The sequence below is a fragment of the Nannospalax galili genome, unplaced genomic scaffold (genome assembly GCF_000622305.1).
Source record: "Nannospalax galili isolate Female #2095 unplaced genomic scaffold, S.galili_v1.0 scaffold471, whole genome shotgun sequence".
Lineage (NCBI taxonomy): Eukaryota > Metazoa > Chordata > Mammalia > Rodentia > Spalacidae > Nannospalax > Nannospalax galili.
Window position 1 is genome coordinate 2,470,805 of NW_008330333.1, and position 13,252 is coordinate 2,484,056.

General features: G+C 48.7%; 1 protein-coding gene across 7 annotated transcripts in view; it reads right to left on the reverse strand.

Moving 5' to 3' along the window:
• The window catches only part of LOC103744511 (mitochondrial import inner membrane translocase subunit TIM16), a 70,411-nt gene that overhangs the window by 4,678 nt on the left and 52,481 nt on the right, over positions 1–13,252 (reverse strand). For 2 of the 7 annotated variants that reach the window (XM_029570191.1, XM_029570196.1), the window contains exons 20-27: positions 13,123–13,227; positions 12,739–12,824; positions 11,738–11,879; positions 11,561–11,650; positions 10,169–10,285; positions 9,840–9,975; positions 9,376–9,467; positions 8,773–8,859 (exon numbers count right to left, since the gene is read on the reverse strand). In XM_029570191.1, the coding sequence (XP_029426051.1) occupies positions 8,773–8,859; positions 9,376–9,467; positions 9,840–9,975; positions 10,169–10,285; positions 11,561–11,650; positions 11,738–11,879; positions 12,739–12,824; positions 13,123–13,227 (855 nt within the window). Of the gene's footprint in view, positions 1–577; positions 706–6,348; positions 6,476–7,996; positions 8,642–8,772; positions 8,860–9,375; positions 9,468–9,839; positions 9,976–10,168; positions 10,286–11,560; positions 11,651–11,737; positions 11,880–12,738; positions 12,825–13,122; positions 13,228–13,252 lie in introns of those variants that run through there. The other 5 variants (XM_017801533.2, XM_029570201.1, XM_008846289.3 and 2 more) reach the window with 5 other exon arrangements.

Below are 13,252 nucleotides of genomic sequence, written 5' to 3' on the forward strand. Positions count from 1 at the left end.
TATATAAATGCACCTGTGTCATGCAATGCCTGTGGAGGTCAGAAGAAGGCGTTGGTCCCCTGGAACTGGAGTTATATGGACAGCTATTAGCTGCCATGTGGGTGCTGGGATTTGAACCCAAGTCTTCTGTAAGAACAGTGTTCTTAACCGCTGAGCCATTTCTCTAGACCCAAGTAAATCTTTTTTTTTTTTTGTCTTTTTGAGACAGGGTCTCCCTGTAGACCAGGCTGGCCTTGAACTCACAGAGATCCGCCTGCCTTTGCCTCCCGAGTGCTGGGATTAAAGGCGTATGCCCAGCAAGTAAATCTTTTTTAAAAAAATTTATGTGTATGAGTGTTTTGCCTGCATGTATATAAGCCAGGTCAGAAGAGGGTATCAGATTCCCTGGAATTGGAGTTATGGGCAGTTGTTAGCTACCATGTGGGTGCTGGGATTCAAACTCGGGTCCTATGCAAGAGCAGTCAGTGCTCTTAACCGTTGAGCCATCTCTCTAGCCCCAAAATAAATAAATCTTTAAAAAAAGAAGGGAGGCTAGGGTCAGTGAGACTCAGTGGACTCAGTGGGTAAAAGCACTTACCACTACACTAGGCATGGTGGTGTATCCCTTTAATCCCAGCCATCAGGAGGTAGAGGCAGGTGAATCACTGTGAGATCAAGGCCAGCCTGGTCCACATAAGACTTCCATAGGCGGGGACTAGGGAGAATCTGTCAAAACAACAACAACAAAAATCAACCCAAACCAAACCACTTACCACACAAACTTGACAACCTGAGTTTGATTCCCTAGAACTCACAGTAGAAGAGAACCAGTGGAAGGCAAGAATCGACTTCTGAATATCTCTGGCTTCCACAGATGTGCTGTGGCACATTCATGCTCTCATATACACACAAACTAGTACTTGAGGCTGGAGAGATGTCTTAGTGGTTAAGAGCACTGGATGTTCTTGTTGAGGACCCAAGTTCAGTTCCCAGCACCCACATGGCGGCTAAAAGCCACCCACAAACTAATACTAAAATATACACTTTTTTTTTTTTTTTTTTTTTTTAAAGTTTCCTGAGACAAAGTTTTGCTATGTAGCCCTAGCTGGTCTGGAACTCCAGGAGATCCTCCCACCTCTTTCTCTGGGAGTATTAGTTTGTGGGTGGCTTTTAGCTGCCATGTGGGTGTTGGGAACTGAACCTGGGTCCTCTGCAAGAACATCCAGTGCTCTTAAAATTAAAGGTGTGTGCCACCATATCTGGCTAATAAAACACAAAGGAAAAATTGCATGAAACAGGTGCAAATACATACATGTAGGCAATACATTCATACATATAAAATAAAAATAAAAATTTTTTTAAAAAAGAACTTGGGCTGGACAGATGGCTCAGCTGTTAAGAGCACTGACTGTTCTTGCAGAGGACCCGGATTCAATTCCCAGCACCCATATGGCAGCTATGAATTGTCCTTAACTCCAGTTCCAGGGGAATCCGAAGATGTCTTCTGACCTCCTTGGCATTGCACGACACAGGTGCACTCATATGCAGGCAATATACTCATACACATAAAGTGAAACTCTTGTCTAATAATCAATCAATCAACCAACCAACCAAATAAATAACAAATAAAAGGTTGTGGTCTGAGGGTAGAGCACTTACCTAACATACACAACAAAAATTGAGGCTAAAAAAAAAAATTGAGGTTATGGGATGGGAGTTGGAGAGATGGCTCAGCGGTTAAGAGCACTGGCTGTTCTTGCAGAAGACCCAGGTTGGAATCCCAGCACCCACATGGTAGCTAACAATCACCCATTAACTCCGATTCCAGGGGAATCTGACACCCTCTTCTGACCTTCCATGGGCACTGCATAACATGGGTGCATTTAGATACATGCAGGCAATAAACTCATACACATAAAACAAAAATAATAAATTATATATGTGTGTGTGTGTGTGTGTGTGTGTGTGTGTGTGTGTGTCTTTTTTTGAGACAGGGTCTCCCTGTAGCCCCAGCAGGCCTGGAACTCATTTTGTAGACCAGGAAGGCCTTTAACTCACAGAGATCTGCCTGCCTTTGCCTCCAGAGTGCTGGGATTAAAGGAGTGTGCCACCATGCCTGGCCTATAAATATATTTTTTTAATATTTCATTTATTTTTATTTTATGTGTATGTGTGTATTGCCTGCATGTAGGTAAGTACACCCATGTCGTGCAATGCTCGCAGAGGTCAGAAGAGGCTGTCGGATCGCCTGGGACTGGAGTTGCGGACAGTTGTTAACTGCCATATGGGTGCTGGGATTCAAACCTGGGTCTTCTGCAAGAACAACTAGTGTTCTTAAATGCTGAGCCATCTCACCAGCCCCTTATTATTTTTATTTTATGTGTATGAGTATATTGCCTGCATGTATGTAAGTGTACCCCTGTCGTCCAAAGACTTTGGAGGCCAGAAGAGGGCGTCCAATCCCCTGGAACTGGAGTTAAGGAGAGTTGCTATCATGTGAGTGCTGGGAATTGAAGCCGGGTCTTCTGGAAGAACAGCAAGTGTTCTTAACTGCTGAGCCATCTCTCCAGCTCTAAATAAAATATTTTTTTTAAATGCCTGGCATAGAGCCTAATGACATAGTATAGTAGGTGATCGGTTAAATGTTGGTTTCTATTTATTATTATTCTGCTTCACAAAACTCGGTAATGGCTAGGCAGTATAGAAGAACAAAGTGCAAGCCTGGTGGCTCATGCCTGTAACTCCAGCACTCAGCAGGCAAAGAAAGGCAGGAGGACAGCCACAAGCTCAAAGTCTACAAAGTGAATTCCAGGGTTGCATAGTGAGACCCTGTTTCAAAAAATGAAAAAACAAAGCTTCTTTCAGTACAGACATCTTGATACCTCAGAGGGTAAAAGCTGTAATAAAACAGTCTTCCCCTAGGGAGCTAGGAGGCAAGCAACAGAATCAGGCTGCTCTCCAGCAGAATCCTAGCTTTGCTTCTCACTAGCAGTATGGCCTTGGGCAAATTACTCAACTCTTCTGAACCATAGTTTTCTTACTTGTAAAATGGAGAGACTTCCACCCTCTCTACAGACCCTCAGGTGGCAATGCATATGAAACCAAGAGAACAGACAGCATAGTTCAGAGTCGGAGTTCAATAACTGGCTTTTCTCCCAGACCTTACCCTGCTTGGTGTTAATGGTCTGGTCATCAGGTAGTGCTCACAGCTGAGGATTGGGGGCAGGGGGGCAGGGGTAGAGCTCTGCCAGCTGCAGGCACTACAGGGGTATCCAAACAGGTACCACTAAGGCCCCTCTCAGAAGGCCCACACACATCCTTTAGTTCACTACCAGGCCTGAAGATCCCAGGCCAAGAAGGTAGCTTACACAGCAGCCAACTTCAGGCTATGCAATAGCAGGGGTATAGCCACAAAACTCCAATCCTGGGTCCTGCCATCAGCAGCACACTTGCTTTCCCAGCTGGAAAGCAATGTGGCACAAAGGACCACAGACAAGGTTGGTGGGAAGGGGCCCCAGAAATGAGGCTAAAGTCATGGAAGTGCATCATGAGGAGCCCACCATTCAGATTTGTATATAATGGCTCCTCCAACACAGTGGCGGGCCCTAGGTGGAGATCAGGCCGCCAATGACAAGGGACTCTGGTAGTCATCAGAGTCCTGCAAACAGATGCTGGTGTCTGTCGTAGCTAGACAGAAGGAAGGTCAGGACCACATGGTGGATTTGCCACAAGGTTCCTGGGGCCCAGGATTGGCCTGTACAGCAGGTACCCAATTATATATTTGAATGAGTATTTGACTATCCATAAATGAACACTTTAACTAGGCCAGTCTTAGCTTTGTTTTGGCCAAAGCTGCTGTCTCAGATACTCCATTCCTTAGGCAGGGTTTCAGAATGCTTATGCTGAGGAAAAGCTCTGGTGTTTGCTCAGCTACCACACAGTGCTCTATTGCTGCAAATTCAGTCTGTTCCCAGCTTGACATTCACATTTCCCCCTCTGGCCTCAACTTAGTTCTCTGGTCTTTCTCCCTTACCTACACTGCAACGTCACTCTTTACTCCCAGGCTGGCTCTCATGCTTCTTGATGATGTCTTTGCTGATCTGAGTTCCTTCACTATGAATATGCTCATTTCTATCCAGATACTGTCAAGACCCAGCACTTGGAAGGCTGAGGCAGGAGGATCCCTAGAGTTTGAAGCCAGCCTGGGTTACAAAGCAAGACAATATCCCAAGCAACCACCATCACCACCACAAAACCCAACCAACAAACCAAAACCAAAACCAAAACAAAACACCAACATCCTTCAGGGCTTGGCACAGTATATCATACTGATCCCCACCTGAATCTCTCCTAGGCTCCTCCCATTTATACCTTCCCATAGTACTTCCTTTTCCTTTTTGGAGGCAGTACTGAGGATTGAATCTAGGGCCTCACACATGCTAGGCAAGCATTTTAACACTGAGCTATATCCCTAACCCTCTTCACTAAGATTCCCAGGCTGCCCTGGAACTCATTATGAAGTCTAGAATAGCTCTGAACTCTTGATGCTTCTGCCTCAGCATCCAAAGCGCCAGAGTTACAGGTATAAACCACCATGACCCATTGAGAAAAGCTCAAAGTTGAATGAGGGGAATGCATAGCAAAGACCCAGTTCTATGAGGGACCAACATGGATCCTCAATAAATGGCAATGACCATTACAAGGCAGGAATAAAATAATGTGGTGACATTTGTGCAGTCTCAGGATATAGACAAAGCTGGACTCAAAACTGGCCTCTGACTCTTAGAAGGATGACCCTGTAAGAGTCTAATTCTCTGAGCTCAGGTCCCCAATGAGTTAAGAATTAAATGAGAATCTATCCCTCATGTAACAGGGGGTCAGGAACACAAAAAGGCCCAAACACAGAAAATAAGAGTCAACAGAGTGTGGATCCTTGGACAGGACTCCTATATTGAGGTCCACCCACCCAGGGTTCAGGGACCATGGCAGAAGAGGGGACGGGAAGATTGTAAGAGCCAGGGAGAAGGTGCATGACATTACAGATATAGTCCTATAGGCTCCTGGGACCCTTTTCATACAAACCTACAGCAATGATGTCAGCATGCACAAGATCCATGCAAGACAAAAACCCAGCACAGAACTGTGGAAATGAGCAGCAAGCCCTAAACATAGTAAAAGAATTATTGGCAGCTGAATCCTGCTGAGTGAGGAAGAGCTGATCTTCTTGAAGGGAGAGACTAGATAGGCTGACTAAACCCTGGTGGATGAACTTGCACTGAGGGGCATCTCGGGACAATAACTTTACATAATAGGCCTTAGTACAAATGATAGAATGTATGAACTCCTGTGGGGGGGTATGGGAGGGTGCCAAAGGGGAAGGGGGTATAAAGATGATTTTATGTATGAAATACACAAAAATTCAATAAAAAATTTATATTAAAAAAATTAGAATCTAGGGGCTGGAGTGATAGCTCAGTGGTTACACTGGCTGCTCTTCCAGGGTACCCAGGTTGGAGTCTCTGCATGGCAGCTAACAGCTGTAACTCCAGTTCCAGGGGATCTGAAGTCCTCTTCGGAGCACTGCATGACATGAGTTCACTTAAATACATACATGCAGGCAAAACATTCATACATTTAAAAAATTTTTAAAAAAATTTGGGGGGTCTTTTTGAGACAGTAGCCCCAGCTGTATGTAGACCAGGCTGGCCTTGAACTCACAGAGATCTGCTTGCCTCTGCCTCCCGAGTGCTGGGATTAAAGGCCTGTGCCACCACGCCCAGCTAGCAAATTAAATTCGTTTAAAAAATGAGACTCTACATAAAGCCTCAGCTCAGGGCCTGGCACTTTTAATCAGCTGCTACCTTTTCGTTATTAAAGAGAGCCTCCTCAACGGACTGCATTCGAATCACTTAGGGAACTCCCGGGGTAGAGCTCACGAACTTGCTTTTTAAGTTTGCAAAAGTGACTTGCAGAAGGTGCCAATGGTATCCCAGAAATGCTCAGCGCTCCAGGACTCGAGTTCCGTTCAAGTGCCAGGTCTCCAACTTTACAGGACGAGCCAACTGTCAAACGCGGCTAACATCCACGCTACACACCTACGCCGCAAAGCCCACCCCTCCACCACTTCCCGCAGCCCATGGCTGCTCACGCGCGATCCGGCTGGGCACGCGACGACTAGGCGCCTCCGGCCGGGCGGCGCTTCCTAGGCCCTAGGTCGCCGCCGCCGCCTGGGCCCCACCAGCCTCGACTCCGGCGTAACGCCGCAGACCCTCCTTCCTGCTGGGCACACTGGAGGCATAAGCCCGGCCGTAGCCCGCTGCCCGGATCTGACTCGACCTCCTTTCCCCGATACCTGGCCGCGGACCTCACCATGACGACAGCTCCGCCTCAGGGGGCACCGGCGCAGTTTCCCAGCACGGTGAGCGGGGCAGAAGGGCGGCCGGCGGGTCAAAGGTCAAGGGAGACCGCGGAGAGCGCATGCGCAAGGCTCTGGGCATGCGTGTTTTCACGGCTCCAGGGGCGAGCCGAACTTCGTCCGGGCGGAGCCTGCCTCCGACTCTGGACTGGAGTTAAGGACGCTTGTTAGCCACCATGTGGGTACAGGAAGTCAAACCCGGGCCTCTGCAAGAGTAGCCAGTGCTTTTAACTAGCTCGCCAGCCCCTGTTTGTTTCCTATCTTAATTTTCCATATATATGTGTGTGTGTGTATATATGTTTTGGGGGGTCTTTTGAAACAGGGTCTCCCTGTAGCTCCACCACACCGGCAGTTTTGCCAAAATATTTAGGACGAAGCCATCATATGAAATAAACTAATGTAATACAGTGTTGGATGCCGAATTCTCGAATTCTCTGGGATATATAAGAAAACTAGAAACTTTAGAACAGGTTTTATCCCCCATCAGACTCTTACTACACGGACAAGACATGCCGGCCCTTCTGATTGCAAGGGGGTGGGACATCCTTAAATAACACGTGCTTATTTTCTGATGGTTCTAGAATTTTTAAGTCCAATATCTTCATGTTGCCAAGTTTAGTTTCTACTGCGGCTTCTCTCCTTAGCTTGCAGAAGGTTGTCTCTTCTCACACCCTCACATGATCTTCTCTGGTCTATGTGTTCAAAACAGCTCTTTCCAGACACCCATAATTCACATGCCAAAACAGCTCAACTTTTTGGGGTGCACAATTCAGTGCTTTTTAGCATATTCAGAGTTGTATCACTATCACCATTATCTAATTCCGGAACATTCCAACTCAGCAGTCACTTCCCTGGCCCTGGCAACCACTGCATTCGGTCCCTATGGATTTGCCTGTTCTGGACATTCTAGAAACTGAATCAAGGCTACATGTGGTCTTTTGTAACTGGCTTGTCTCTCTATTATCCATTCCCTCAGTTTTTGTTCTCAAAGCTCATACCAAACCCATCATCATATAATTCCTTTACCTTTATTTTTTATAGCCTGTATCCTCCTGCTAGAGTATGAATTCCCAGTGAGCAGGATATTTATGTTCATTCTTGGCTATCAAGCACCTTGGAAGGCTATATGGCATGTGGTGGATACTGACATGTCTGGTAAATGGATGAAAGGCTTCTAGACTACTGCCCTTCCTCTCCTCTAGCTCTCTAAATCTTTCTTCCTGGGTACCCTGCTGAACTTCCTTTTGTTCTTTCTTGGCTTTCTGTGGCAGGCTCTTTCCAGCCTTAGTTTCAGCTTCAAGAGAGTTTCCTCTCAGCCCCTTGAGCACCATGCTTGCCTCTGCATCCAAGCAATTCCTTTGTTTTTCCTTACTCTGCTTTCCTGCACACAGTCTGGTTCCCTTGGACAACAAAGCTCTAATTAGCTGAAGTTGCATCTTTCTTATTCATTAGAGTATCTGACCATCCACAGTGGGGCTGGACACCCAAGTGAACAAAGTGAGACTTGTGTGAAGAGGAGGGGCCAGGATTCAAGTTCTCTCACTCACAGTCACATCCCCTTTCCCTTTCCAGCTTCCCAGAGACCAAGCAACAGAAGAGGTGGACAGCTTAGAAAAGTTTAATTGCTGAAAATATCCAGGGTATGTGTAGTAGGCTGGTTGCTGAAGGGCTTACAACACTGTAATGAGACTGTTAGCTCCATGAGACCACCCCCCTTCTCCTGGCCTCAAGCCTGGGGAAGCAGGGTAAGTGGTTGGTCCTAGTGCCCTGAGGCTGCAGCTGCTCCAAATATCCTGGTTGGGGGCCAGCCCCCAATGTCTTTGACTGGAGCTGGGACAGCAGGCAAGATGGGTTGGCATGTAGTATCTGAAGGTACCAGACAAAGCCAGCCTAGGCTGGGACCAGCCCAGGCCAGTAGAAAGATTAGGAGAGACAGTGTGCTCAGGGCCAGCCCAGAGACATGCTACTGACCTCCACCTCCCACCCCTTGGTGCCACGTGCTAGCAGGCAGCTGAGGAGAAGCAGCTGGTCCCAAAGAAAGCAGAAGAGCAGACAATCCCTGTAGTTGCAGTGGACCCAGGAACTGTGGAAGTGCCTGAGGCCTACAGGAAGCCAGGGCTCCTGGGATGGATGTGCCAAGGCCAGAATAGCATCTTCCAGCTTGCAGAGATGTGGGGTATGTAGGGACACCAAGTGGTTCTAGGAGGTGGCAGTGGCAGCTGAGGTTCCCTGGTGTGTAGGCTAGTCCTAGGTTGTGAAACCAAGAGGTGAAAGGAGTTAAGAGGGCCTGGGAAGCAGGGGTTGGAGAAGAGTGTGTCACATATGTGCAGGAGGGGCAATATTGCTCACCACAGAAGCTGGGCCTACTCGTCACTCACCCATTCATCTTCATCCACCCCTTCAAAGGAGTCCTGGGGCAGTGGGTCCTCCCAGTTCCCCAGCTTTGCCACCATGGCATTCAGCAGCTGTGAGGGTAATAGGAGAGGCATTGAAAGAAATAACTCTGTGACTTCAAGAACATGAGACCCCAGTTTTAACCCCAACAATACTAGAAAAAGAGCTATTTCAATTAAAGACCTAGAAAGGTTGACGGGTTTTCATTGGAAAAGACAGAGACCAGAGAGACAGTTATAGGGGTGTCAGAGACAAGAGACTGTAGCATATGGCACCCAATACACATCTCTGCATATTGCCTCAAAGGCTCAAATGTATACCAGGGTCCCCATGGGCTTGGGTCTCCAAAATCCCAATTTCAGTTGGGTCAGAAATAGCTAAGATGTGGTCTCTTGCTGCCTTCCCTGACTTCCTGTGCCCTGGGGGTTGCAACAGGCCCTAGGTAGTCCCCCCACAAAGTTCTGGTATAGAGACAGGTGTGACACATGACTCTTCCTGCCACCTGGGTTGGGGCTGAAGACTTGGCAGATAATCAAGCACATGGAGGACAGCCTACTCTGAACAATCAAGTCTTCTTCCATGCCCACCTCCTCCTTCTTTTGCTGGTCAGATTTCTCTTCCAAGTACTGTGCTGAGGATGGGGCTCGTCGGGTAGGGACCTCACGGGATGCTTGGCTCACTGGGGTAAAGCAAGGACAGGCATCAGGCATCAGGGAAGGCCCTGTGTGAAGCTGCTTAAATCAGCCCCCAGGAGCTTCCCTGGCAGAGATCCAAGAAGTGGCATTAACACATCCTAAAGTCTTTGTTCACAAGGCCTACCTAGAACACTAGAGTATATGTGTGTAAGAATGTATGAGTGTGTGCACACAATAGAATGAAACACAGGCCACAGACCACCTCCCAAGTGTTCAAAGACAGGATCTGGAGATGTGAGCTCAAGTTCTCTATGGGGCAGCAGGGATGGAGGACTGTATGTACTTGGGCCTTCTGCCCCTTCCTCCCACCCATCTAGATTCCCCTGATGTGTCTTCCATTTGGTCCCTTATTCTACCTGGGGTCATGCCGGGGGGCTTCAAGCTCAGTAGCTGGGGCTGTCCATTAGTACCCCCTAGCCAGGCTTTGGCACTAAGAGCTGGCTCCCAGCTCACAGCCGTGTCTGGGAACACATCATCCTGGAAGAACTCTTTCTGCAAGGGAGGAAAGGGATGTCTGAGATACTGACCAGAGGCCCAGGGCACAAGCACTGAGACCTGGCCCCACCCACACTGGCATTTGCAGGTATTGCAGAATTTCAGTAGAACAGGAAGGCAGGCAGTGGGCAGGTTTTGGGGCAAGGCCAGGCAAGAACCCAAGTCCCTGGGTCCTTGGCCCTAACCTCACCCTAACTCGGGGCAGCCGGAAAGCAACAGGCTCCAGGGAGGTCTGTCGCAGTCGCAGGCATCTGGCAAACTCCACTTCCTGCACGTCACACTCAGTCTTTGGCAGAAGGACAAAGCCCTAGGGGGAATGAAGTAGAAACTTGGGCGGGGTGTTGTGGTGCACGCCTTTAATCCCAGCACTCGGGAGGCAGAGGCAGGCAGATCTCTGTGAGTTCAAGGCCAGTCTGGTCTACATAGTGAGTTCCAGGACAGCTGGGGCTACAAGGAGACCCTGCTTAAAACGACCCCCCGACACCAAAAAAAAAAAAAAAAAAAAAAAGTAGAAACTGGAGTCAAGTTTCTGAGCACTCTAGGGTGGCAGCATTCCTCATTTAGGACCGCCAGGACCTTGGCAATGGTGGGCTCTCAATAGGAACAACTTAGAGAAAAGACTGGAAGTGTAGCATTGACCTGTTTCTACAGGGGACAAAGTCCTACCGTACCCCAATTCAAGCTGTCAACTCACTGATCAAAGTTGAGGTATATGGTACTACACCATCATGATGCAAGTTCCTTGCTCTGGGTTTAATCCATGTGCACACTCCATCAAGACAAGCAAAGGACCAAACAGAATTTGTTTCCTGGATTTTGTTTCTTTGAGATAGTTTCACACTACCACCCAGGTTGGTTTCAACCCATGATCCTTCTGCCTCAACCTACAACTCTGCACCACCATGTATGGTGGTCCTTGGGGTTTTTTTTTTTGTTTCTTTTTTTGTTTTTTTTTTTTGGTCTTTTGAGACAAGAGTCTCCCTGTAGCCCCAGCCGGCCTAGAACTTGCTATGTAGACCGGACTGGACTTGAACTCACAGAAATCCACCTGCCTCCGCCTCCCAAGTGCTGGGATTAAAGGTATGTGCCACCATGCCCAGTTTTTCGTTTTGCTCCTTGGTTTTTTTTTTTTTTTTTTTTTTTTGGTTTTTTTGAGACAGGGTCTCCCTATCGCCCCAGCTGTCCTGGAACTCACTATGTAGACCAGGATGGCCTTGAACTCACAGAGATCTGCCTGCCTCTGCCTCCCAAGTGCTGGGATTAAAGGTGTGTGCCACCATGCCCAGCTTGCTCCTTGGTTTTTAATGGGTTTGTTCATAAATTCATATTGTAGGTTCATATAACTTAACTGTATATAGTTTAATTTTTAGTAATGACTGAGTGTAAGTCAGCTCTCAAAATTCCTAGATTATTTCACAGTCAACTCTCCCAGCTGCTGAGCACAGATGCTGGACACAGCTCAGGGCAGGACTGTGACATCTTGACCCCATGGGTTCCTGCACTTCCCCACATGGCCTCAAGGGGGCAGAGGCACCCTGAGATCCCACAGAGACAGCAGTATCAGTGCTGAAGGTGGCATCACCTTGTGAGGGTCAGGTGATGTGAAGCTGTTGCACTCCAAGAAGAAAGGGGCCTCTGGGAGCACCTCATACAGGAACACACGGGTGTCACCCTGGGAGACAGAGGGTGGGAGTGTGACAATAAAACAGCCAGCTTCACCAGCCCCTGCCCCACACCCAGCCAGTCCATCCCAGCCAACCTTGCCAGTGAGAAGCACTAGGCCAGTGTCAGGGTCGTAGCTGGGCAGCAGGGTCGAGGGAGCTACATCGAGGCCCAGCACTGCTGAGGGACCACCTGTCAGGGCATCAGCTGTGTACAGTTGCAGCTGGCGCTCACTTCGGCTACCAGAGGGTTAGAGTTAAAGCAGATCCTTAGGGCTGGAGAGGCCTGGGGCAGGGCAAAGACTTCCATAGGGACCCTGTTCCTTTCTGGGCTTGGAAGCCTAAGGGCTAGTGGTCAATGGAGAGCTGAGTCTAACCCTCAGAAGTGGCCTGGCTGGGGCAGCAATATCCCAACCCACTGCTCAGCCTCCACCCTCCTCCCAGGCTTGCTGTCTACACAGCCCTGACTTCAGTGCCTGCCCTAGCCCATTGCAGCCTCCTATCTAGCCTTCTTCCCCAACATTCTGCTTCTCTTCCTCAGATCCAGCAGGGCTTGACATCCTTCTGGCTCTTCCACCCAGGCTTGAATGACCTCTCCTCCAAGACTTGGTCAGCAGCCCCTTTGGGACTTGATTCATACAAGACCTCTCTTGGGAAGCCACCCCCATGCATCCTGGAAAGTGCTAGGTACCCACCTCTCAGGCCTATCTAGTTATCCTTGTTCTCTGTTTTCTGTGCCTTACCTAGTCCCCATCAGGCAAAGGCTCCTGGGCCTGCTCTCACCCTCTGGGTTCCCTGTTGATACATATTTCCTCTCCAGTACTCCTTCTCACCCAACCACCCATCTTTCTGTCTACTCATCTATCTAATCATCCATCAGTTCATCTGTCCATCCATCATCATTCCATCCATCCACTCATCCACTTACCCATCTACGCACCTACCCCCTTATTCATTCATTCTCCCATTTACCCACCTACCCATCCAGTGAATGAATGATGGGAACAGTTTTTGCAAGCCTGACAGGTTGTTGTGACCTTGGGGAAAGGGAGATCAGGCAGCTGCTGAAGCCCCAAGATGGTGGTCCCTAAGTCCTCACCTGTCAAAGCCAGACACCAGCAGACAACGACCATCACACACCCAGACAATGCGGGCTCCACGGCCCCCCTCAGGTCCTGGACCTTTCTGTTGAGATACAACACACAAAGCCCAGTCATGGCCCCTCCCTGCAATGGGTCTCAGGGCTACTCTTAACCTATATGTGCTTACCTACAGGGATGCAAGGCCTCTACAGGGTTCACAGACCCTGAACCCCTCCCCTCAGCCCAAGCATGCTCGTCTACAGGGGTACAGGGTTACATAGAGAATGTAGACCTTAAGGTGCTCCCACTCCCAGCCCATGTATGTTCACCTGCAAGGATGCAGGGCTACTCAAGGGCTTGTAGACTCTAGCCTGTCCCTGCCCCAGCTCATGCATGCTTACCCGTAAGGGTACAGGGCTGCTCCGGGGCTCATAGACCCGCACATGCCCATCCTTACACACAGTGGCCAGTTGTTGCCCATCTGGACTCCAGGCCAAGCCAAAGATCTGGGGACAAATGAGGACATGAGAG